This window comes from Phoxinus phoxinus, assembly GCF_949152265.1.
Source record: "Phoxinus phoxinus genome assembly, chromosome: 15".
Lineage (NCBI taxonomy): Eukaryota > Metazoa > Chordata > Actinopteri > Cypriniformes > Leuciscidae > Phoxinus > Phoxinus phoxinus.
In genome coordinates this window covers 13,049,755-13,077,670 of record NC_136890.1, presented here as the reverse complement: position 1 = coordinate 13,077,670, position 27,916 = coordinate 13,049,755, and the positions used below count along the sequence as shown (strand labels likewise).

The window sequence follows — 27,916 nt, the reverse complement described above, 5'->3', positions numbered from 1 at the left end:
GTCATGCACATACTCAAACACGTACAGAAAATGCCAAAGCACCATATTGAGAATATTAAATGACCAAGTAGTGGAGAAAACACGCAGGGCCCAAAATTAGCACTCACCAAGTACCAAATGTAAGGATCATTGGGATAAACAAAGTGGGATTGGCTTATTCTCAGAATTTGTGGTCCATTTGTACTTGCATTTCTGAGAAAATGCTGATTTTGCTTACCTCTTTCCCTTTTGGAAATAATGGTTTGATCTTTTTTGCATCATAATTGAGGGAGTGGATGACAGTGTTAAAATACCTTTAGGGTTGTCATATTGACTATTGATTAGTGACTGCTCAATGTGGGAATTAGTGTTGTCAAAAAACTGAAATATCTGAACGGTACCTATACTAATTTCCCGAAGTATCGATACTAGCCGAGCGGTCACTTTCACTTCTCTCCAAAGGCGCGTTGACAAACACCACACGTGACGCACTCGTCTCATTCGCTCTGGTTAAATAGCAAAAGTGAAGTGAATGGAAAGATGGCGAGGGCGGCGCCCCCGCGACCGGCTTTGGTTGATTGATAAAGAACACAGCGAGCGGGCATGTCGGAGAATAGCGCGGACACGCGTAAAAACACACCGCGAGCGGGCATGTCGGAGAATAGCGTGGACACGCGCTACACACCGCGAGCGGGCATGTCGGAGAATAGCGCGGACACGCGCTTCAAACTGCGAGCGGGCTGCGGGCACCCAAAATATTGTTTGACAATCAATAATCCCTCCCACACATAAATTATTTTATAGGTGAAAACAGACTTAAGGAACAGGCTCCAGGAGTACCATTTAGCAAGCATAGGCTACGCTCAGCATCAGGGGTGTTTGTTGTTTTGACAGACCTTTCCCCACTGCTAAAAAAAATCCTAAAGGAAACACTGTAACTCTTCTCATTTTAACTTTTCTGAAACATTAACCAAGATGGCCTAGTATTGTTGTTGATATGACTCTGTGTTGTCTCGTTTTTTCACCGTAATTCTTAAAGTTAACATAATCTGACTGAGGAATCTGAGACAAGTAAATATTTTAACTGTGGTCAAATGTAAATTAACTTGTGCCTATTTAACTTTATTTAGAAAATTATTATTTAATTCTGCAATTTGCCATCATTAGCGATTATCATCAATTTGATTACACAGATATTAATTAAACTAAACAGCTAGACATTGGCATCTCTGAATTCAATAATGAAATGCCTTTAACTGAAAATTGAATGTTTAATCTTATTATTATACATTACTGACACTCTATTCTCCAATTTGATACTGTTACGTGCTTTTTTGTTACAGTAGGCTATATTTTAATCTTTGATAACAGTAGGTTATACAAATACAACGGGTCATGTTAGCCCTGGTCCAATTAAAAAATATTAACAGATAGAACTCAGGACATTTTTGTTCATGTAAAATATACCTCATTGTCATGTTCTAGACTTGTTATATTTAGCTTTAAATAAAAAAAAATACCCCCTTAATATTGTGGCAGTTTTTTTCTCTGTGGTATCGAAAATGGTATCGAATATCGATATTTTTCAAGGTATCGTATCGAAGTTAGAAATTCTAGTATCGTGACAACACTAGTGGGAATGATAGTGTGAATCAAATATTCAAAAGGTCTACTAAAAAATCTACAACGATTTTTATGTGCACATGCTCAGAGGTTGACAGGGATTCAGGTTTGAGCCCAAGCTAGATTATTTTTCTGCATATTCTATCAACAAACTCTTCCTGAATACTTCTAAAGCCCTACCACAGCATTTACTGATACAATCAGATGATAAACTCAAATGAAGATTCTCAAAGCATTTGAATTATGAAAAGACACGTCTAAATTATGAAAATTCACTAATTTCATCAAAACAATCACTAAGCAGCAGTTTATCTTTCCTGCCTCACAACCTACTAATGTATGACCAGCTGTAATGAAACTGTGACACGTGTCACTTTCTGTGTAATAAAATATGAGCGTGACTACAGGTGACATTTATCATGGTGATACCTAACAGATATAATCCTGACAGATTTATGTGCGACGAAATTCAGATGAGCAGGAGGAGCTATTTTTTACAAGGCTTGATTGGGTGAAGAGTTCACAATGATTGATCCCTGTGTGATTTAGAAACTAAAATACAGGCCTTAGAACGAGAAGCCCGGCTACTGATTTCAGTAACATATCGAATACATCATCCATGGAAATATTAAATTGATGGCTGTACACATCACTGTACGCATCAACTTACAGTAATAAGTGTACCATTGCGAAAAATAAGAACTGGACTTAAGTGGGACTACATCTTTATATGTAATTGAAATGAAATACTGAAATACTGACAAGCATTTGGGGTAACTAAATTATACTTTAATGCCATTTATATTAAAACTTGTATGTCAAGTATTTAAATATATTTGTAATGATTAAGTTGCAATTTATACTACTGTATATTTACTGTAATATTGAATATTGAATAACACTGCAGTTAAAATTATAATCAAGTACTTTACATGCTTTAGTATGATAGTCAACACAACACTTTGAAGCACAACAAAACATTACAAAATGCTCTTTGTGTTATGGAAATGTATTCTCTTGAAATAAACTCAAGTTTTACGTCATTAATATTATATATAGATTTTATCTGCAATTAGTTTTTTTTTTTTAAATAATTGCACTACAAGAGTGCATTCAATACAATTAAACACCCTTCCATTTTGCAAAGGTAAGCAGCCATTGTCCCTCTTTTCTTCTGCCACAAACATTGGGTCAATAAGAGCCATTTTGAGCAGATGGCAACAAAGCATACACATGTATACTTTAAAATAAATACACCACTAATAACAGTAATAGCCCACACAATACAAGACTAGACAACTATGTTCATACGTTTATGTTTTACGTGTCCACTCAATAAGAATGCTCTATAATGCTCTACTGCTATTGCACCAGCCAGCTACCGTAATTATTAAGTGGTCATTTCTATGACAACAACAACAACAACAACATTAAAACAAATCCATTAAACCCAATAATGGACCCAATGGTACATTTTCATCACCATTTAAAGCAGCCAGTGTGATATCACAGCATGAGATATCAAACCTCACATCTGTTAACATCTCAATGCTTCAAGGGCAACTGAGCAATTGTTCATAATTTGATAATAGTGTCAGTTAATGAAAAGTATCAATTGACCATCTAAAACCATTTTCAGATCGATTAATGGATACCAAACAACTATAATCATGTTTGTGTGGTTTTTAAATGGTTTGGGATTAGGCTACATATTAAATCCGAGAAGAGAAGAGAAGAGAAGAGAAGAGAAGAGAAGAGAAGAGAAGAGAAGAGAAGAGAAGAGAAGAGAAGAGAAGAGAAGAGTCTCTTGGGACAGTTGTGGTCACTGGGTTTGCAGTGACTGATGTGAGCTGTATGGAAGAGAGCTGGCCGTGGACAGACTGAGATTTAAGGCGACAGTGATTAAGTGGCAAGAGCGACAGGGCTTAGCGAAAGAGAGAGATGGGATATCAGCAGAAAAAGCTCACACGCAGGGGTAGATGAAGAAATGTGCTTCAGAGAGGAACGGACTTCACCAGGGAAGCCCGAGACAACAGAGATGGATGTTAAGAATGAATGGGGATTTGGGGGAGGAGTAGGCAAGGACAACAGGTCCATCTATCCTAATAACACAACCTGGCATGTAAATATAAAATAGTACACACATGACAAAAGTGCACATATGTGATCATAAATCACAGAAGTAGAGCACCTTTACAGGTAGACCATGCTTTCAGAAGGCACAGGAAATAGGTGTTGGACACACAACTGAAAGTCTATAAACTGGCATCTCAAATCTCCTCAGTCTTCCTAAGCTTCTTAATGGAATTTTCTGAGATTTACCAAATTTCCCCAGTGATTAAAACCACTAGATCACAAGCTCTTCCAGGTCTCAAATGTATTTCTTTGAAGAGAAGGAATTAATGTTTATAGGCATCAGTGATGAGTGACATTCATTTGTGTGTACCATTTTATGATGATCATGTTTTAATTTCTGAATTAAAATTCAACTTTAAAATAAGGGCATAAAGTCAGAATATCAAAATGTTACAACACTGCTTAGATAATAATTTTCAGTTTTTTTTAAAGGTCATTAAAAAGACCTTAAAAATGTCTTAAAAGTCCTAAAAATACTATTATACTACAGTTTTAAGATACTAATATTTGAGAGCGATCATATCAAGGTAATCAGATCAATACGTTTCTAGAAAATATCAGATTATTTAACTTCTATTCTACAGATTATTATTTTACTAGATGGCAATGATAGTTCAGGTTGTCAAATGGTGCAATCATGCCGAAAAAACAAACAAACTAATACTACGAAAATCAACCACCTTCTTCTAAATAATTTTACTTTCACACCCCAAAGAAAATTTGAGAAAAAGTTAACATAGGCACATGGCTAGCATGGCTTTAGCACCATTAAATCCAAACATTTGTTGAACATAATGATAAAAAGTACTATAAAACAGTATAAAACATTTATTCTAAATACTCTACATATTACGATAATTTTAAACTATTCATTGCACCTTGAGTAAAGGTTCTGGCTAAACCCTTTCTGACTCCTAAATGATGCTTACCTTGTCTACCCAAGCAGAAGCTCTATGTTTAGACATGCTTTTTAAAGAACAGCACGACAATGAATGAGCAGCCAAAGCATTCAGAGAGCGAGAGAAGCAACAATAATGTGTTTGTGGCACAGCATGCCTTTGCATATAATCTGAGAGATTAAACGCGCATGTCAGGGTTCAGCCATATAGCTAGATGCTCAAATCTGCACAATGAGCTTCTCAGACTATGTTCCAAGACTTTATGACCCCAGGGTTCTGCAGTCAGAATAACAGCTCAGAATATCATTGAGTGTATTTCTCCACTTAGCACTGATAATCTGCACTGCTTCCAGAAAGGATGCTAAAATTACTGGAATTTTCAGGAAAAAGGCATAATCCATTAACCCCTTATCAAGCACCCCCCTTTTTTTAATAGACATGAAAATGCGCATTCCGAATTTAAATGGTTGTAATTCAAGAATGCTTTGGAATATAGATGTAAGATTGGACATGTTTTTAAGAAGACACTTGGAAGATTTTTGTAGACGTTAAATAAATTAAGACAGTTAAACAGAAAAAAGGTTATAGAAGTTTGAAAATTTACAACGTTAAATATATAATTATTCATATTTTATATAAAATATATATTTTCAAAACCTGATGGACTCTAAAACTGCAAAAAAAAAAATCAAAGGCAAAAATCTGAACAAGTTGTGTTTCAAATTTTAGGTTGATATCTCAAAAAAAAAGCTTTCAGTAAGATTTTGTTTGGGCGCAGTACCAAACTTTTTTACTAGTTGACATTACTGCCCATATAAGGGCGCCTCCATTTCATGTTGTTTGAGTGATCTGAACCATTATTTTTACAATTTTCATACAATTTATGAGGTAGACATCCTATTCAGAATTAGTATTGGAAGTTTGGCATATTTTGAAATTGATTCAACCTCTAAGAAACACAAAAAGAACACGTGTGTGCATTATAGCTCGCTGCCACATCACAAATGGTGAATCTATTATTTTTTTCTTCATATTCAAAACATTTTTAGACCTTTTTTTCTAAAACAATTGAATGGATGCTATCTTCTGAACTCTTGGCATGAAAACAAACTGAGGTTTCTACCATTCTTTCATGATTTTTCATGTTCATCACTATTTCAAAATAAAGGTCTGAACACGCCTTATGAGTATGAAAATAATTGTTGCAAATTGATAAATTACGGCTCCTCTGTAATTTATTTTGAAAATCAGTCACCAAAATATGTAAACTAGAGATTGTAAGCTTTCAAATGATATATAGTTTGTCAGGATTAGTTTAGGTTTAGTATAGGGTCGGTGCCAATATAAGGGGTTAAAAAGCTTTATATATTATATATTTAAAAGTATATTTTTCATAATGCATTAGGACTGTGGTAAGGCATTTATGTTTAGTAGCTTAAAGGGTCATGAAATTTTAGATGTGAACAGATATGTACAGGCTGCACATCACTGAAAACACTAAAAGCACTCGTACATTTTATCAAAGAGTGGAAATAGGTTATTTTTGCGTTTTTCCGAGCAATTTCGTTCTTCAGAGAGCGCATGAGAGCGGTTTCTGCGCAAAACACCGCGATAAGTTTAACAACGCTCGCAACACGGATAATATAGTTATATACGGACCAGAGCAAGCATGTTTCAAGTTTTTATGGACATATTTTATATACTCTAGTTTTCTAAACATGAACCAGCCATGTATGCGCTCATGTCTTCTTCAAATGAAATATATGTGCATTTCTCCCTAGTTCTTGTGAGTGTATTATATATAATACACTCACATGTATTATATATAATACACTTGATGCAATTTTTAAATTGCATCAAGGTGCCCTCAAATCCGTTTTTTGAGCTCTGAGGTGTGAACGGCCAGGCTAAAGCAGGGGGGCTTTCATCACACTTTAAAGAGCATGGCGTCAGCAATGGCAAGGTTGTGGTTTTGATTTCCAGGAAAAGTTATGAAATGCATAAATGTCTTTTTTCAGGACTTACCTGAGAGAGAAAGTGTCCAAGTTGGCTGAGCTCCTCACGTAGACATAAAAGGAAGCGATATCAGTCTTCTTAAGGGGTTTAGAGGAGGTCTGGATGACCACAGACTCTCTCAGTCTGAGCACGGACACTGGCGTGGCCCCTTGTTTGACCTGCAGGAGCCGAACACTCCCGATTCTCTGCATGGGGGTCACGGGCATGTATTCAGCCTGAGGCTGCCCAGCATTTCCACCCAAATCCCACCTCTTGCCCTCCTCCCCACTGGCTGTGCACGGGCCGTAAGCACTGGGTCGGGCCTGGTAATACAGCTCCACTGGGTTCCCCTGGGTTGGCCCTTGTCTTTCCCGACTGGAGCTGCCCTCAACCGGGCTGAACCAGCTTGCAGGAGGGTCAACCTCCGCCATACAGGTGCCATGCTCATTTCGGATGACACAGGAACCACGGACCTCCTGAGTCTGCCAGAAGGCATACACAGTCACGCAGGGCAGCTCATCTCTTGTTCCTTTCTCCTTCTCTCCTCTGTCCCAGTCTCTCCCAGCCACGTAGAACAGGACTCGCACTTTGGGAGAAGACGAATAGACCCACCGGGTCAGGACGAAGGACTGGACTCTCCAATTGAGGGTGAAAACTGGTGGTGAGGGCCGGAATAACTGCACTGACTGCACTAAGTCCAGCGGGATCTCCTGTTTGGTTGAGAGTGGGCCGTAGCTGGCATTGATAACTGGGAGACGTCCCGCTCGGAGCATGACAAATGGCTGCGTGTGGCTCTGCATGCTGGAATTGCGCATGATGTCCTGTCCTGCTTCTTTTAGTAGGAAGTATTCAGCATCCCACACCTGATAAGTTACGGGAAGGAACAACGGATATGGGATGGAGGATTTGGTGGCATCGGAGATCTCCTGACTGTCCAGCTCTGCAGGAGAACAAAGAGACAATTAGTTTAAGAGAGATGTGTAATGTTGTCTTCATGCCATACAGTGTGTCTACATAGTCCTGTGTGTGCACCACCAAAATGTCTCTCAGTAGCTATATTTGATTTTTTTATTTTGAATTGAGTTTAATTGTTTAATTTGGATATTGCTTACGACCATACAACCGAAACTTCTGATCTAGGAAGCTAAGCTTGGTTAGTCAAGTCAAGTTTTGAATTTTATTTGTATAGCGCTTTTCACAATACACATTGCACAAAGCAGCTTTACAGAAAATAATGACGTTAATGTTTTAATATCGTCATACCTTACAGTTGCATTAAGCAGATTAAAGCTGGCCGATTATATAGTTTTTTTTTTCATGCTTAGAAGCAAACAAGCAGATGAGATATGCTATATATTATATATATCTCCTTACATTAATAAACTGTATGTATGCGGGTCAAAGCAGGAATACTTATATATATCCAACTTTATATAGAGAGCTGGGGGATAATATAGTTATATTTAGCAACAAAAAGAATCAAGGAGTTGAGATTTGCTCTCTCTCTATACAGCCGCTGAGATTTGCTGTATAGTATACAGTATGCTGCTTTACATGAGTATACTAAAAGGTAAAGTAGGATGTGTTATATTGTTCGACTATACAACATTCAAGCAGTTTAGATTTGCTATATAGTACAGTATATACAGTATATCAATGTGAGTACTGTATTTATCTGGGTAAGGTTGGATATACTTACAGTCATTTATAAATATGAAATGTGAGGTTTTGTTCAATTTATAACAAATATAAGTGACTATTTGGTGATGTGTATCACTGACACAGTTAAGCGATGCATATAAAAGACAGGTTAAAAAAGTTATTGGATGGGATGCCGCCATGAATAGGTACTTAAGTTATGACACTTAAATCACACTAAGAAATGCATGTGTTTACATGAACATTAACAAAGATTATTAAATGCTGTATATGTGAAATTCATTATTAGTTCATGTTAGCTAATGTAGTTAACTAATGTTAACTAGCGAACCTTATTGTAAAGTGTTACCACAATACTTTAGTGTTTGACCAATAGACAATGTCCAAATATGTTTTTCAGTAATTCATCCTTTCTGTTGTAATTTGCAACCAAGCAAACAAACATATTTTTATTGTTTTACATAAGTGTGCTTGCGCAACATTTAAAAAAATGCCACTTAGTTTGATAGCTTTGCCATATGGCAAAGGCTCATTCATACATTTTTGAGGCCACTTAATACTAGCTTGCCTCAGTAAATCATAAAGTGCTGTCATTAAAAACACTGTATCATATGTGCAAAAGAAAACTATTGGTGGATTGACATTTCCACGGCAAGATTAGGCTGCAAACATAGCAGAGCTAATATAAAATAAAAAAGTGCAATAGAGATATGGTTCAAATAAAATAAAATGTACTGTATGAATGATGATTTTCAAAGGCAATACTGTCTTTAATATGTCTGATTAATTAACAAACTTAACTTGACTGGGGTTGAGCATGAGAGGCATGCACTATATGTTTGTCAAGTATAATAAAGAGAGCTGTATTTATGCACTGGTCTACTACCACATATGGAAATATGAATATTACATTTTACTAAGATGGAAACCAAATGCCAAATGTAAATCTGCAATATTGCACCCAGTGCAGCCTATTTTAATCCACCCAAGCTTCACCCACTTTCATCTTATAGGCACAATATCAATTTAATATTCTAGTAGATCCATGAAAAACTCATGCAGATTGGTAAACTCAGAGCAGTCTAAGATCCAACAGTGTGTATTATATGCCAGTAAAATGACAAATAAATAAATAAATAAACTCCAATTACAAGGATGAGCTCAAAAGAGACAGTCCAAAATTCCTGGAAACAATTTTTTTTAAAAAGCAGATTGAGTGGTAGGGTCATGCAGTGAAAGGCCAGTTGACTCAAACTAATCTCAAACTCATGGCACATGACAACTCCTACACTCACATTTACAGCTGAAGCAGTCACAGAACATGCAAAGAAGAAAGATTAATCTGAACTTGATAACATTCTGCCTGGCTGACATTGTCATTTAATTTAATTTTTTTCTGTGCTTTGCACAGTTGTTGGGGGAAAAGTAAGTGAACCCTTTGGACTTAACTAGATTTCTACACAAATTGTGAAATTGTGTATGACCAAACACAGTACAAACATAGTTCCAAACAGACAAACAAAACATTCACAGTGGAGGAAAAAGTTTTTTTTCCACAAACACGTACGCACATTTCTACTTTTTTTGTGCACAGAAAGAAAGTTAATAGGGTCCAAAACAACTTCATTGAACACGGAAAAAAAAGAAAAAAAAGAAAGAAAAAAAAAGGTTTGAAATGACGTGAGGGTGAGGGTGTAAACTTTGGCTGACAATCAGATCATATTTCATAATCAGTTAAAGCACAACCCACAAAATTTGGAAATTGGATCCAGACCATCAACTGCTTCAAAGAAAGAAAGAAAAAGAATATCCCTCAAAATACTATTTTTGGAATCGAGAAAACGCACACACATACCTTTCCTTTATTGCTTTATCTATTTCCCCCCAATTTTAAACAGTACACTTTCTCCTAATCTCTTTCGAAGGAACTTCACACTCGTCATGCTACTACTAAAACGTCTAAGAGAAGGGTTACATTTTTTTGCACAAAATTTAAATTATGCTGTTTAAAGTTTAAATGCTTCTTTCATGTCAAAATATCTGAGCAGATAATCTGTAAATGTGTTTATTATATTTGTGTATTTGAGCATTTATGTGTGTTGAGTTGTTCGTTTCAGATGTTTTAAATTGAGATTCTGTAGTTTTGTGCATTTGGCTTTGAGTTCACATAGAGGTCTCTGGATGCATTACCATTAGCAGTTGTGCCGGTCAACAGGTCAACATCCATTCTATTTACCCTCCATTTCAGCAGATGACATAGATAACATCTGGCTGGATTCAGCTCTAAATCCGTAGGTATGATGGTCTAATAAGCCTGCTAGCCACACTATGGGGGAAAAAGTGTGTATGCGTGCTAAACACTGAGATAAATGCTCAGTACATTTATTGTGCGTGTTTAAACACTGATATAAATTCTTAGTACATTTAATGTGGGTACTAATTGTATAAATGGAGTTACATTAGAGTATTTTAAAATAAACTAGGTATGACTATGAAGTCATAAATATCATTTTAGCAATTAGATGCATGACTTTGGCAGGGAAACAGGTTGGCATTGCATGAGAAACACTGGTAACATCATAATACGGTATCATTTGTTTAGTCAAATACATTATGATCTAACAATGGAAAATTACTCAAAAGCATGTATTATTCTTAGTTAATATTAATTTCAATGAAAAACCAAAGTTGTATCAAAGTTTGTGAATCTAAAAGATCTGCAAAGTTTTAAAGATCAAAATGCGTGACAAATAAAGTCTCCTAAAAGAAAGGATGGATTCTGAACTGATTTAACGAGTCGATACATGCCAACATAACAATGTAACACATTTGCATAATGCCAGCCTATGCTCTTCCTTGGGTGCCCGCGAATGACATCTAATTTGATCTGCCCTCAAACACTGTAGGTGTACAGTAGCTGAGGCCTGGAAGAGTTTGTTTTGTGTTCTCGACATGTTCAGAAGACGCAGTTTTCAGCACTGCAAATCCACTGTACATGCAATTCAAGGACTAGAAAAACCGGCGCCGTCATTCATATAACTGTGTATTCAAGTGCTGAGGTAGCCCCCAGAGCTGAAATTCAGATATGGTAATAGGCCTTTTGAGCTGTAAACGGTAGACCAATCACAACAGACTGGACGGTCTCACCAATCAGAGTAGAGTAGGCTTTTGGAAAGGGGTTGTTTGAGGAGACTGAATGAATGAACTCTGACTCTTCGAGCAATGAGGTGATGCACAATGTATAAGAAAATTAAAGAGATATTTAACCTTGACTGCATTTAAACTTATTATAGGAGTCCTCCGAACCAAAATTAGGAACCTTCAAATTACCATAATAGGGGTACTTTAAAAGTATTTAAAGGACATGGGCTAACATAAAGTGAAAGTGACATGTGAAGGCCAAGTATGGTAACCCAATGAATTTTTCCTCTGTATTTAACCCATCCAAGTTAGGAATAGTGAGTACACACGCAGCAAACGGTGGACACACACACACCCGGATCAGTGGGCAGCCATTTTTGCTGCTGCACCCGGGGAGTGATTGGGGGTTAGTTGCCTTGCTCAAGGGCACCTCAGTCATTTCCTGTCAGTATTGAGAATCAAACCCGCAACCTTCGGGTTATCAGTCTGACTGTCTAGTTAACAAAGATTTGATATGCTGTAACATATTATTAGACATTGTCAAAACATTAACTAATTGGAGATTATTGTAGTGCTACTGAAACCACGATAGCAGGTTTGAGAGCAGAAATAAATAATTACTATTTTAATTTCACCCTCCATAAATATTCTTGAAAATATATAGTAAAATCACTCAGATTCTATCCATCCATGCATTATCTGTTCAGTCCACCCTAAGAAAGCATTCTGCTGACTGCATGTGCTCAGTAAAATGGCTGATGAATGATGTTCTAGACCAGGGATTCTCAACTGCTTTTGCTTCAAGACCCAGACCGTACATTTGAAATCAATTGGTGATCCAAGACAATACCAAAATTGCAACAAAAATGTCCTTACAAATATATTATTACTATATTATATGTATTAAGCCAATAATTAAACAATTTATTATGCAAGATAATATAGCTAGTTGGATTTTTAGTATTTGCATTTAGTTTTACTGTACTAAATGTTTACTGTAGGTTTCTTAGACGTTCAGACCAACCTGAACTGTGAAAACATTTATTTTATTTTATTTTACAACAAGAAGAAACTCTTGAGTAGTTTTGGAAACATTGAAAAAAGCATTTGGTTTCACCACCATGCTGTGAGAATACAGTAAAAAGACTCAAACAGTAGCTGACAGCACAGATGTGTTTCCCTTTGAGACACATCAACAGTTGCTTCTCTTCTTTCATACCTCAAACTTCTTCAAATAAAACTGAAGATGACACTCTTTCTTGCTATGACACCTTAAAGGGATAGTTTGCCCAAAAATGACAATTCTGTCATCACCCTCAAGTGTTCTGCTGAAGTGTTTATTTTGAAGAATATTGGTAACCAAACAGTTTATGGACCCCACTGACTTCTATAGTATGAAAATGTTTTACTATGGAAGTCAATGGGGTCCATCAACTGTTTGGTTACCAATATTCTTCAAAATATATATTTTTGTGTGTTCAGCAGAACAACTTGAGGGTGATTAAATCATGACAACATTTAAATTTTTTGGGTGAACAATCCCTTTAAAACTTCCAATCATCGCTTTATGTCTAAAAAATTATCTTTTTTACCCACCAGAGGATTTATTTTAGGGTTTATTTTAAGCGTGCCAGTTTATGGGGTCGCTAACCTCTTACAAAAACAAAGGTGTAGGTTGATGACGCAAAATTTCCTGCGGAATTATGGAACTTGTCGTCAAGCCGATGGATCTAATAATGTTTATGGATAAGTGAAAACATTGATGTTTTTATCATAACTGTGGTATGAAGCAGTGCGCGATTGCTAATTAAGAGACATCAACGCCACATGCGAGTCCCGCGAGCCTCACGAATATAAAGGAATAAGGACACTTCATTCTACCGAACTTCCCGCAAGTGCAGAATTAATACTCACACAGGTCAGTTTATTTGACGAATTAAACTTGTGAGATAACGCAGCGCTGTTTCACTTGGTCTAACGTTACACTATCACACTAAAAGATGTTTTATTAACAAGGTTCGGGAGGAGCATGTGCAGATAATTAACCCAATTAGCACAAGTGGAGATCAATCAGTAATCAACTCAGGACAAGATAAATAACAGCAGAACCCACCTCTGTTCCTTGACAGTTTATCAGCATCCCACCTCCACCCCATCTCCTCACTTCTAGTTCCATCTACTCTTACCAACGGGGGGAGTACTCTGGGTTTGGGCAGAAATTCCGAGCTCGGAGCCCTCCACCCGGACAGCACGCCAAATACGCATAACCTTTACCGTAATAATTATATTTAGATGTGAACTCGTGAAACAGCATTTGAGTGTGTTGAAAGTTATAATGTTATTCTATGTGTTAGTTTGTTGTCTGTATGAGACTAGCATTAAGCTAGATCAACATTAGAATAGCATGCAGATCATATTCTAACATTTCATCATGTTGAACTATATAACATTGATTAGTTTTATGTACATTTGCTCTCCTGTCTAATAAAGTACATGCAAGAGCGGCGGCGTCTCTGTCAAGTCGAAGTTTGCCATCTCGAAAACGCCACGCTGATATTGATCCTCATTTCAGTTCTCCTTTTTTCCCAAAGTCTGCTTTGCCATGGTTCATGATGTTTGAACGAAACAACAACAGCGTGCAGCTAGACGTTACACACTACGTAGTTGTCCACGTCTGTCGCCATGGTTACTATGGCAGAACGAGCGGCCGGAAACCAGGGATAACGCAGGTATTACGTTATTGACATGCGACAATTTTGAACAGGTTTTCCGGGACAGCCAATTATTTAAAATTGGAAATTCTCTGAAATGAAAAGTCTTTGGGAACTTTTGGGATATTGTAAGTACACAACTGCAGGACATATATCACACTGTGCAAGTGATTTCTGGATATTGTATTACAAAATTCTTACATATTGTACCTTTAAAGCAAGATGGATTCTGATTCGCTGTCAATGTTTTTATCATTATAAGCTGTAAAAAATCGTTCTGACAGCGATTCCAATGATATTGTTTCTCTGCGCTGTTGTCTTTATAGTTGTGGGGTGGACTCTGCTATTATTTTATATTTAGAAAGATTTTTTTAGAACTATATCCATATTGTTATCGTTATAGTTATCGTCCTTGGTGTGAATGGTCCTTAATTCATATTTACATTTTTCAAACTGTTTAGAGTTCTGTAATGTTTTGTTTATCTGTGTGTGTTTATCAACCATTTTGTTCAGGTAAAGCAGGGAGATTAAGCAAATGCAATTAATTACAAATAATTATATGCATCAGTTATAGCACCATTTACGCTCCAGGATGCACGGACAGATGGCAGAGCAGAGTCCCTCTACACTGACCAATTGGGGCCTTTATGCTGGATGACTTTAGTACTGATGACATAAATATAATGTTATGACAGCTGTTAGTTTAAAGCAGATACTTACATGATTATACTACATTATCATATTGTCAAAAAGCAAGCTTGCATGCTACCTTTTAAGTCAGCACAAACCTTTATAATACATCCTTAATGCCAAATGTCACCACATTAAACTCTAGGAAGGAGATTTAAGGACATCCTACTGCTAAATGCTTGAAGTGGAAAACTGATGGGGACTAATGAAGTCTTACACAGACGGTTAACATTGCTGCAAGACAGTATATCAGACAATATTGAAATGAATGTAAAACATATGCCTGCATATAACTATGGCACATATAGTCATCTGATATAAGTCTAACCTCTTACATCCTCAAAAAGTAAGTAATTGATTAACGCTAATGCAAATATATGAACATTTAGCAAGTCATGGGTCTATTGAATGCCTTTTGATAACTTTTTTTTTCCATCATCAATATTAATCCTGTATGGTTTGATTGCTTGAACTTTTAAAACAAACCAATAAAATTTGGCATGAATACATTTCAGTGAGTGAAGCTGTTGCACTGCACCACACCATTACAGATTCTGGGTTGAACAAACGGTACTGTATCATCGAAAATCTGACTGGCCAAGTGCATTTCCGAAAGGGCTTGATTATTTCGGGACTAGTTTTGTTGGTACACTGTAAAAAAATGTTTTCATGGTTTGTTATCACAACTTTTTATCTTTTGTCAAATCAACTTGTATAACTAATGTGTGAAGATAACATACTATTTTGAGTTTCTGTTTATTAAATGGTAAATGGACTGCATTTATATAGCGCTTTCATAGACCCATGGCCACCAAAGCGCTTTACAATTTGCCTCTCATTCACCCATTCACTCATACATTCATACACCGACGGCGGTGTCAGCCGTGCAAGGCGCCACTCAGCTCGTCGGGAGCAGCTGGGGTTAGGTGTCTTGCTCATGGACACCTCGACACTTGGTCCAGTGGAACCGGGGATCGAACCACCAACCTTTCAGTTTGTAGACAACCTACATGAACCACTGAGCCACTGCCGCCCCGGTTTAAACCATTCTTCTTCATTGTAACTCAAATTTTTAATTACAACGAACTCAAAATTTTAAGGCAACAAGGCAACTTGCTTTTTTTAAGTTAAACCAAAAATTTTTTTTACATTCAATATATAAACTAAATGGACAAATTTTGTCTGAAAAGTTACTCAATATTAACTTTGTTAGAGTTGTTGTATAACAGCATACATATATCATGTATATTTAAGCAGTACAACAATAGCGCAATTTCTTGTGTGATATTGTTTAAATTTCTCGTGTGCAACAACACAGAAGTGATCTTAAAATGTCTTAAAAAAGAGAGCACACACACAGCACAGATGTCTCAGCAACTGTGAATGAGTGAAGCTGTAGAAACTGTTTCTGGGACAGGATGAGCACTAATCCTATCCAGACCATGCCTTGAGAAACAAGCACTCACTGCATAAAAAAAAAAGTACAGACAGGCCGATGAGAGAAATGAGAAACTAAACAGTGAGAAGTGAACGAAGACCTTTGAGTAAAGATTGGGAATTATCTTGTATCCAATGATTCCTTTTAAACTTATTTGAAAAATCAGTTTCACAGGGATTTAATCTTTATCATGGGTTTAAGGTCTTGAATGTAAAGTAGTTTTTGCAGATAAGAAGTATACAGATACAGATTAAATATATAGAATTCATGTTTGTCAGAAGGAAAGTGCCCATTCATAAGATGGCACGTGTCAATGCCATGGAAGATATCACACATTCTTATGTCTAAATTTGGCCAGCACCAACTGAGTCACTTTCTGCAGATCATTTGCTTTAATCAGAATTTTTTTCAGCCTCTACTCTATTTTTTTTTTCAATCCATTGAACATATTAGAATATATGAGTAAAACATCTTTGCAGCCTTTCTTTAGTTATGAGTTAGGCTATCTTGCCATCGGCATCAAGAGAACCACAATTGACCCCTCTCCAAAAAAATTATAAGATGCATATTTTAAATAAATTGAAGAAAAATGCATGGGAAATTGTTTTTATTTCAACTTATTTATTATCATTTCAACCAATGATGTCAAAATCATGACACTGTTGTACGATTTTAATTTGTACAAACTGTATGCTGTACTGTTTTAATCTGTATAAGCTACATGCATACTGTAAGAAGGTTTTGAAGTGTTCCCTAAGACATTTGATTTGATTTAAACCATCAACTTTTCATGCTACATTAATTTCATGAAAGATAAAAAAAATAACCTATGGGATTTGTGTCTCTAAAACTAAAAAAAAAAAAAAAAAAAAAATGGAATGAAACACAGACAACCTTAAAATATACACTACTGTAAAATTCCTGTTCTGAAGTCTGTTAACACAATGACCTGTCTAAAACGAGACTGCATCTCGAGTCACGCATTAAATATTCTGAATGCTTCTGAATTCTTTTCAGGTTACAAACCCATTACACTGGTCATAAATACACTACTATTTGCAATGACTCAAGCATTTTTCGGCTCTTCCAACTTTTAGACTTCAAGAAATCAACATACCTTGAGTGACAGCCGTGATTATCGTTGGCAACAATATCTGCAGAATCCTCCATAGGTGAGAATAGACGCTCATTTTGGCCACAGGGGTTATCTATGATATGTCCCATTAACGTTTCTGACATTTATGAATCCTAAACAGGAGAGACCGAGGAGCGCGTTTGGTCCGTCGACATCATGATGCTGTTTTACCTGTGGAATATTCACCTGTGCACGCGCTCCACAGATTCACTATGAAGAGCTGCACACTTCTGAATAATTCATTCCAACTGGAAAAGCGGCACGTGAGGCAAAACTTGACTGGGAATCTTTAGCGAGATGTAGGCTATTAGTTTGGAACCCATTTTGTTGATCTTTACTGAATTAATGCACAGCTTTCCATTATAATCCAATGAATGAAAGGTAACATTTCAGTTTTCTCTTGTTTGATAGCCTAACTCGTCCTATTGTGGTCTCGTCCGTGTAGAAAGTGTCCTGACAGCGCGAAACACCACAATCATCTGTCCGCGCGTCACCCATCGCGAGCTTTAGATCCTCATCAGTCCAGAGCACGAGACGGGATTTACCGCCAACAGTGAATTAAACACAGACAGGCATTGAGAGTCATGCGATTAACTGCTCAACGCAGTGTATACGATTAAAGATACACAAAGAGATTAAATATGCTTGTATTATATATCATATTGCATGATACATTTTGTAGTGTAACAGTGTGAAATCGTACAAGTAAAAAACGCATAAAAAGTTTCTGTTAAATCACCAAATCTGTCATTAAGACAGTCGGTGTTTTGGTTGTGGAATGAGAGTGACATCCCGTGGTCATGTTTGAGAGTACATTTTGTTCAGTTTTTTTATTTTTATCAGAAGGCCTCCTGGTTTACAAAAACCTTTGTACAGCCCTTAGCTGGACAAAAAAAATGTATATAGCCTATATTATAGGCTATATATAGCTAGCCTATTATGTTGTGCATGGCTATTATCAGATTTTATATTTTGTTTCTCCAGAACTGTATTACATCCAGCACTACATGTATGCAAGTACTGTATTCCTGGACGCACCTTTTCTGTGTGAAATTGTATCTTAGACTTGTGTTTTGTGTAATTTTTTCCTCTTTATCTACCTGCTGTATGTCTAATTTTTAATGACAGTTTATGAGATATTTATTGATAATTTTAGACATGGTGATGTAATGTGGTGAGTTTTAGAAATAAGGGTTGAGATCTAAATGAGCTTTAAGTGGCTCTTGTCCACTCATTAAAAGTGAATGTGGATGGAAGCGATACAATTTACAAAATCCACTTAACACTGTCCATACACTATTTGTTTTTAGAAGTGTGAAGAACAGAGTTAGGCTATTCATGAAAATCTTCCTCCTGCAGCAGTTCTCAAATCTCATTTACGTTATGGTATTCTCAAATAATTACAGGTTTGACGTCAATGGTGCTTAATCATTTGCATTGTGACCTGTTTGAATATAAGATGTTTATTATCTGTCTAAGGAGAAGATTAATGCTGAAAAGCTATGGCTTCAGAAGACTCTTAACACAACACATGAGCTGGACTCTAATAATTCTTAGACATTTTTTGGAGCTCAACAGAATAAATCTATTCACTTTCATAAGGCCTGATTAATGAAACATACATTTTTACATTGTTGCATTAAATTAAACAAGGCAGTTTATGGAAAGAATGGATACATAAATGATTTAAAACAATTATCCTATACTTAACCTGATCTAATATTGACAAACAATATATCGTTGGAATCATCAACTGGGCATGAATGCCATCTAGTGACCTTTGTTTGTATAGCAGCTCATAAAAATCATTTTTTTTAAGATATTAGTCTCAAATTTGGAACTACGGCTTTTATTTCATATCATTTTTAGGGTGAACCAAATTTATTTTAATAAAATATAAAAATGGTATTGCAGTACTTTTTTATTACAATAAACTTAAACAGCTTTTTAAACTACATACACCTGTGCAATAAACTTCAAAGTATCTTCTTTAAAACAAGACCAGAATGAGGATTATATTCAAAAGCGTTCCAGAATTACATTCATTTGAATTTCGACTTCAACTTTGCAGTTTGTTCAGTTGTACCCTACAGTACAACTGATGAACAGAAGATGTGATCACTTATGTGGTGTAGCTTTTTCTCAACCAGAGGAAGAAGTCTCAACATCCTATTGTTAGGCGTTCTCCTGTCCTGGTCTGAAAGTAAAACAAAAAACACAAACAATTCAAATTAAGTTGTTTAATGGACAGTCAGGTCAGCTTATGTTCTGCGTTATTTAAAGCAGTGATGGGCTACTCTGGCCCTCAGCGTCCACTGTCCTGTAGATTTAGCTCCAACCACAAACCCACCTGCCTAGAAGTAAACCTGAAGACTTTGGTTACATTTTTCAGGTGTGCTCAACTAGGGTTGGAGGTAAACTCTCCACCTCAAAAAGGAGAACGCAAAATGGCCAGAGTTGCTTGATTTATTTCAAGACAACAAACTCTTCTGTCACTTGTTTCAAGAGCTTCACTTGGTCAAAAACCAAGTGATAACCTGTACAATGTAAAATTGTCAACATTAAATTATGTACTACATATTACATAATTGTTTCTATACAAGACATACAAATGACACACCTTTCTGTCTTCTTTGGGCACCAGATGTTCCTCCCTCACCCAAAACAAAGGACTTATTTGATTAGCTTGCGTCGATATAAGGACTGGTCTTCCTTCTCTGCTGTAAAACAAGAAAGTCAATTAATCTATGTGCAATTAATTGTTCTTGAAACTTATCAAATGAAGACATGTCAATATCATAATGCATCTCATACCTTTTATACTACAGTTAAATCAGATCAAATGCATTCATATTATGAACAGCAGCTACGCTAATTATTTCCCATCTGCTTTTTTGCTGTTATCTAGATAAATAGAGTTCGCCAGCTCCAGTTATGTATCCAGCCTCTCATGGAGACTTCAGATGCCCCAACGCCTGTGAAGAGACGACTCGACGCCTGTGAAGAGACGACCCAACGCCGGCGATATGTTATGCCCTAAATTAATACATGATCAACTAACTATATTTTTCTATGTACATTTCTGAAATGCATTTTCTGTAAAGCTGCTTTGAAACAATATGTATTGTGAAAAGCGCTATACAAATTAATACATTTGAATTGAATTGAATTGAAAGACTGTTATAAATAAGTTAATTTACCATACGATTCAGGAGAGAGCATTTGATTAGTAAATACTGATGGAAATATTCTAGAAACTTTACCTGGGAAGGGCTGATCATGGCAAGATTCACTGCGACTAGTAGTTCTTGTGAGGGTTGGCTCTTAAAAGAGCTGTTGAGTTTGATATTGTAGAGATCTTTAAAAAAGGACTAAGTAATAATATTGCAGTAATAATCTGCAAGACAGAAAGAAAGGTAATTTTATTACATTACATGCAAGTAGTCAGTTTATATTATAACTGTAGGATTTATTTCTGTAAAGAGTGTTGCTTAATTAAATGTTAAATGCATTTTTATGTAATAAGTTCACTGATACGTAAGGATTTCTATAAATAAAAGTATGTCTTTAATAGCAAGCAATATTCATATGAATTAATTTACAATTAACGAGATTTACATGCAATGCAAACAAGATATTTATCAGCAGTGTAACTGATCTGATTGTGACAAAATAATCGAATATCTGATGTCATGTGACAAGTCAAATGAGGTGTGGAGAGACATCACACACAAACCAGTACAAGTGTATGTATTAGACATCAATTCGCCTTTGGCTAAGCCACGCCCTAGAATGTAGATTGACCAATCACAGCGCAGCCAAGAACGAGCTCCCACGGAGGGTCCGACACTTTTTCACGGCGCTCCATTGACTTCAACGCAGGCGGCTCTACATATTTTGTTCTAATGTCACAAGTAATAATCTTAGGGTTTACTGGGTTTTACACGATTATTTTTGTATTGGTGGTGGTAACTAAAATAAACATTGTCACGTGTTTATATTTCTTTTTCTCACCGATTCCTGATGGTTTAGAGAGGACAATTACTCGAGTCGCCCCCTGTAGTTTCAAAGAATAGTACAACCATAGACATGTATAGAAAGGCTAGATGGCTTACCGGCGCTGAGAGCCAATGGGACCCGACGACGTCACACGGCGGCCATCTTAGGACAGGACCGCTCGTCCAGTTATAACATTAAAGTCTATTGTGCATGTAGTGCTGAAATAACTATATTTTGCTCAATTTTCAAACGGCTTGGTGTGTCATAAACGTCAGGGATGCCATGAAACACACAGCTACGCTGCAATGTTAAGCGTTTCTCAAAACGTGAAGCTACAATTTAAACATCGGCATCAGCACAAATCATAGCCACGTTAATAAGGTTTGTAATAAACCAAACCGTTTGTAAATCCGTCAAGAATTCAGCAAGTTACGAGCATTTTAGTTGGCGTATGTCACTCACCTTCCGTCCACAGCAGCAGGGAGCAGCAGCGCAGTCTCCTGACCTAAGATGGCCGCCAAGTGACGACACAGCTGACTCCGCCTTGAGCCATCTAGCCTTTCTATACATGTCTATGAATACAACGGCGAGCGCGTCAAGTATAAACGCCTCGACCGTTTGGAGAGGTGCGCGCGCAGTCAGCGGAGACTCGCGCTCGTGGATACCACCTGTTTCCTACGCCCCATGAGGCATTGCGTCAAAAGTGGGCGCGACTTCCGGTTCGAAGTAAACAAGCGGGAGTTGACACTCATTCATTCATTAGTTGACCGTCATTCAAGATTTAGCGATCCAAACTTAATGATGTGGGAACACAACCTCAACGAAATAAAAAGGGGTGATATAACAGTACCTTTACCATCCGCGGTAGATGGTTGGGAGGATGACGTGAAGAAGTGGCCTCGTATCACGTATGGTAACATTTTTAGCTATTTTGTAGATTCAGTAGCCTGTGATGGTAAAGCGATGAGCAATCTCAAAAGCTCAGAGGCATATCAATATCTACACAGTGATAAAGTCGGTCGAGTGTTGTTTAAGGACGTCGGAAACGACCTTGCGTATCTAAAAGCTGACATTGAGCCGAGCCAGAGCCTGCACGTAACACATCATAAGGCTTGGGTGCTAGTTTCAGTGACAGGGGAAATACAGACAGCGGGTTGTTCATGTATTGCAGGGCCAGGACGCTCTTGTAGTCATGCAGCAGCACTTTTGTGGAAGGTCAGTGTCATGTGTCGATGCTTTAAATGAAAGAGGAACCGGGTCGTCTTACAGGGAATGAACTGTTTTATTAACCAACATGTATTGCTACAGCTAAGCTACCTGAGCATAACACAGTCACATGCCAAACGCGCTGCCGAGGCGACCCCTGACGTCACCGTTGCGCGACTCCCACGACCTGTAGTTACATATCACAACATCTCCCCCTTTTCAAAGGTTAAAGCTCTAACAGTTAAACAAGATGTACAACACATCAAATAAAGATCAACATGAACATAACAGTCTCTGGGTGGTTGATGAATTACATCAGCATTACTTATTGTGATCTCCATTCCTATGGAACATAACTTAGGAACATAATGTAGCTTTATTAACTGTACTTATCACTCAAAACAGAAATACTGAGGAAACAGTGTGAAGGTAAGTATCAATAAGTGTTCAAGTGTCTCTATATCTGAGAGGTACTCTGACCTCACGACCTCTGGATGTCACTTGAACAGTTCTCTGAGGGGACGGCTGGTGTGGTGAACACACCACAGGTGAATCTTTCAGTCTCTGGACAGAAGAAGGGTCACCATGACTTGGTCTAGCCACAGAAGGAGGGCTGCTGGGCAGCTGCAGCGGAGATCCCTCAGGCTGCTGCTGCTGGTCTGGAGAGTCAGCAAGCTCCGGGACTGCCTGCAGATGTCTTCTATTGCGTCGCAGCACTGCACCGTTGTCTGTCTTCACAATGTAAGACCGGGGCTCACTGCACTTGCTAATGACTTTAGCAGACGTTTTCCACCCCTTTTCCCCATCTAATTTCACTCTAACGGCCTGCCCAGATTGGAGTTCAGGAAGTGGCAGAGCAGAGTGACGGCGATCGTGGAAGAACCGGTAGGCTGATTTAGTCTGAGCATCCTTTTGTTGGATTTGATGTCTGTCCACAGGAGAAGCTTGTAGTTTTCCTTCCAACATAGGAAGTGTGGTCCTAATGTCTCTTCCAGCCATAAGTAAAGCTGGGCTCACCCCCGTAACAGCACTAGGGGTGGCTCTGTAACACATTAGAGCAAGATATGGATCAGGCTGCTTTAGGATGCGCTTAGCAGTCTGCACCGCTCTCTCGACAGCACCATTTGCTTGGGGGTAATGAGGGCTGGTAGTCGTATGCACAAACCCATAGCTTTGGCAGAAGTCTTGAAACTCACCAGAGGTGAATTGTGTGGCATTGTCGCTCACCAGCTCCAGCGGTATCCCCCATCTTGCGAACATGCCTTTGAGCCTGGTAATGACCTGGTGGCTGGATGTTGAAGACAGGTGGGAAATTTCAATGTCCCTGGAATAATAATCAGTCACAATGAGGTAATTCTGTCTTTCTAGCTCGCACAAATCAGCAGCAATGCGCTGCCAGGGTCCCCCAGGTAAAGGTGTGGTGAGGAGCGGTTCACGTCTTTGAGTGCGTCTATTTTCAATGCAGAACTTACATGTTGACACTGTCGTTGTGATCTCTGCACTGATACGAGGCCACCATACTGACATCCTAGCTCGAACACGACACCTTGTCAGACCTTGGTGTCCCTCGTGTAGCTGTTTGAGCACTTCTGACCTAAGTGCAGTTGGGATAACCAGTCTATCTTGATACAACACTAGTCCATCAGTCTCAGAGAGGTGAGCTCTCGCAGAATAATATTCATGCAGGGATGGAAACAGCGATGTCCGTGGTGGCCATCCGTTCCTAATGAACTGCACAATCTTTTGTAGCTCTTCGTCCACTAGCGTAGCGGAGCGGATTTTGCCAAGTTTTTGCGATGAAACAGGCGCATTTTCTACCACTGACTCCACATATGCTTGAACGTCCTGGTCAGTGTGTTCATCACCACTGTCAGTCAGTGGGCTCCTAGAGAGAGCATCGGCTATGAAAAGCTGCTTCCCCGGGACGTGCTCAGCCACAACATTGAATCTCAGTAGGCGCATTAGGAGTCTTTGACACCTTGGAGGGACTTTATCCAGGTCGTATGTATTTATGAGGGGTACCAGTGGTTTATGGTCTGTTTGTAGAAGGAAGCTTTCCATGCCCTGCACATAGCGAGCGAAGCGCTCACATGCCCATACCCCTGCAAGACACTCCTTTTCGATTTGGGAGTATCTCTTCTCTGCATCTGACAATGTGCGGGAGCAGAATGCAACTGGCTTTAACACACCCTCCTGTTCCTGCAATAATGCCGCTCCTAATCCGTAGCTGCTCGCATCGGCGCTGATGACAGTCTTGCGGTTAACATCGTAATATGCAAGTGCTGGTGCTGACACAAGCATAGCTTTCACTTTCTCAAACGCCGCTTCTTGAACATCACTCCACACCCACTCACTTTCCTTCCTGAGCAGGGCGGTGATGGGATGCAGCTGTGAGGAGAGGCCAGGCAGGAACTTTCCAACATAGTTGACAAGACCCAGAACCTGTTTAAGCTCCGTAACATTGGTTGGGCTCGGCATCCGTGTGATGGCTTTAACTTTGTCGGTGTCAGGTCTCATGCCTTCTGCACTTATGAGGTGGCCAAAGTACTTTATTTCTGTTTTGCCAAAATGACACTTGGCCTTGTTCAACTTTAAACCACTGTCCTTTATGGTCATCAGCACCGCATCAAGACGGGTGTCGTGTTCTTTCCTTGTTACTCCATAAACAAGTATGTCGTCCATTACTACGACAACTCCATCATGACCCTTTAACAGTGTCGACATCTGTCGTTGGAAGATTTCTGGAGCCGATGTGATACCGAATGGCAGCCGTCGGAAACAGAATCTCCCCATCGGTGTGATAAAGGTTGTCAACTTTTGGCTCGCAGCATCCAAGGGGATCTGCCAAAATCCGCAGGAGGCGTCAAGGGTAGAGAACACTTTAGCTCCGGCTAACTTGGGAGCAATATCCTCCAATGTTGGCATGATGTATCTCTCTCGCTTGACCGCCTTATTTAAGCGTTTTAGATCGACACACACTCGCACTTGCTCTTTGTTCTTCTTCACTACTGGAACCATCGGGGCACACCAGTCAGAAGGCACTGTAACCTCCTCAATTATGCCCAGGGCCAGCATGCGTTTAAGTTCAGCCTCTACTTTAGCCAGGAGGGGGAACGGGATGCGACGTGGCGTCGTCAGTGAGTAGGGCTCACAGTCAGTTTTAAGTTCGATTTTTACGGGGTCGCACTTGAGCAACCCAATATCCCCAAACACCTGACTTAACATTACAGTGTCCATCCCGTCTACTCTCAAGACCAGTCCCATTCTTGTGGCAACACTCCGTCCCAGGAGGTTGTGAGAGTATGGCCCTTTAATTACAGTTATCCAGAATCTGTACTTTTCTCCTTTGTACTCACTTGTTGCCAGGAACTTGCCAATACTCTTAACTTCGCCGCCGGGACTGGTGATGGGTCCTTTCGTTGCAGTGACCAGACGGGAGTGCTGTGGCAGTCTCTTGAATGCAGCCTGTGACATTACACTGATGTCTGCCCCAGTGTCTATTTTGAATTTCACAGTGCTGCCATTAACAGGTAAGTCAACGAGCCACTTATTTTCTGAATCAGGTTGATCCATTATGTCTGACACATGTTCAGTAACTTCTCCAAGGAAAAACATCTCGTCTGTGTTAGTGGTGCTGCTAGGCATTGTAACCACCTCTTTCAGCATCTTCGTCTGACAAGCTGCCTCAAAATGTCCAATTTTATTACACCTTCTGCACTTTTTATTCTTGGCCGGGCAAGGATGTTTTTTACCATGTTGTCTGTTACAGCGGGGACAGGTAGGATGCTGTTTTGACTCACTGTGTTCCTGTTTTCTCTGCCATTGTCCATCGTTGCTGCTCCTTCTGCCATGGAACTGCTGTCTCCCCAGTCTCATGGCGTCTACTGCACACTCCGAGCGCAGGCTCACATTCTGTTGCTTTATTTGCTCACTCTGGCGCGCTATTTGAATAGCTCGTTCAAGAGAGAGTTCCGGCTCGAGCTGTAACTTCTGTGATACATCGTTGTCAGATATACCAATAACTATTCTGTCCCTGATTTGCTCATCTTTAGTGTGCCCAAACTCACAGTACTGTGCCAGTTCGTATAAACTTCTCACGAAAGCCTCGACTGTCTCACCGGGCTTTTGTGCTCTCTTGTGAAAACATGCTCTTTCGTGGATCACGTTTCTCTTGGGCACAAAATGATCGGAGAATTTGGCTATCACCGTGTTATAATCCAACTCTGGTCTATTTCTTTCCTCTTCCTCGTCAACCTCTCCGCTGTCATCGTACACAAAAGAATCATAAATCGCTTCCGCCTCTCTCCCCATGGCGTAGAGAAGCGTGTTTACCTGCACTTCACCGCTATCTTTGTCCAACTTTGACGCCACCCGAAAGCGGTCGAAACGTCGGCGCCACATCGGCCATTCCGCCGGCCGCGTGAAGTCAAAAGATTCCGGAGGTCCGAGCTTCGCCATGTCTTATTTTCAGAACGTGAAGTCGGCCACTTCTGACACCATGTCATGTGTCGATGCTTTAAATGAAAGAGGAACCGGGTCGTCTTACAGGGAATGAACTGTTTTATTAACCAACATGTATTGCTACAGCTAAGCTACCTGAGCATAACACAGTCACATGCCAAACGCGCTGCCGAGGCGACCCCTGACGTCACCGTTGCGCGACTCCCACGACCTGTAGTTACATATCACAACAGTCAGTAAAGTTTGGACAATTAAGGGCACAAAATGTATTATTGTATTGTGTATTTTTAATTAATTAATAAATGTACTAAACTGAAATGTTTACTGTGTGTCATTCATGTTCTGTATATGTTGCTTCACAGTAGCCTTGACTTAAAATCAGCCTTGACTTATTTATTTTATATAATAATTAATAATAATTAATAATAATTCAATATAAAATTGAATTCAATTTAGGTTGAGAATGCAGTCAGGCAGGGAAAGACAGGGATGGCATGCACTGATGTGCAAAGGAAGTGGAATTCAGGTGCGAAGAAGAATGTAGGAATGAGGAAGGTGAAGAACATTAATTTTAACCATCACAGGCCATACCACATTTATCCAGGCACATCAACAATGCAAGAATCAACAACTTCCCCCCAACTTTTTAAGAACCACAGAGAGTTCATAGCCCACAGTAATTCATCAGTGATGGCCCCACTGTTTCAGCTCCAGACAAATGGTCTTATTCAGTTAAGTTATAGAGCAGATGTTGACAGCAACAAGGCAGGCCACAGCAAACATGATCCAACCCACAGTAATACACTCTGTCATACTGAACACAGCACAACACTAACATGTCCAA

General features: G+C 38.8%; 1 protein-coding gene across 2 annotated transcripts in view; it reads right to left on the bottom strand.

Annotated features, from left to right (window-relative positions):
• LOC307012149 (transmembrane protein 132D) overlaps positions 1-17,961 on the bottom strand; it is a 38,628-nt gene extending 20,667 nt beyond the window's left edge. For both annotated transcript variants that reach the window (XM_079638484.1, XM_079638485.1), the window contains exons 1-2: positions 17,389-17,961; positions 6,663-7,572 (exon numbers count right to left, since the gene is read on the bottom strand). In XM_079638484.1, the coding sequence (XP_079494610.1) occupies positions 6,663-7,572; positions 17,389-17,461 (983 nt within the window). In that variant the 5' untranslated portion in view covers positions 17,462-17,961. The remainder of the gene's footprint in view (positions 1-6,662; positions 7,573-17,388) is intronic.
• Positions 17,962-27,916: the final 9,955 nt, after the last annotated feature.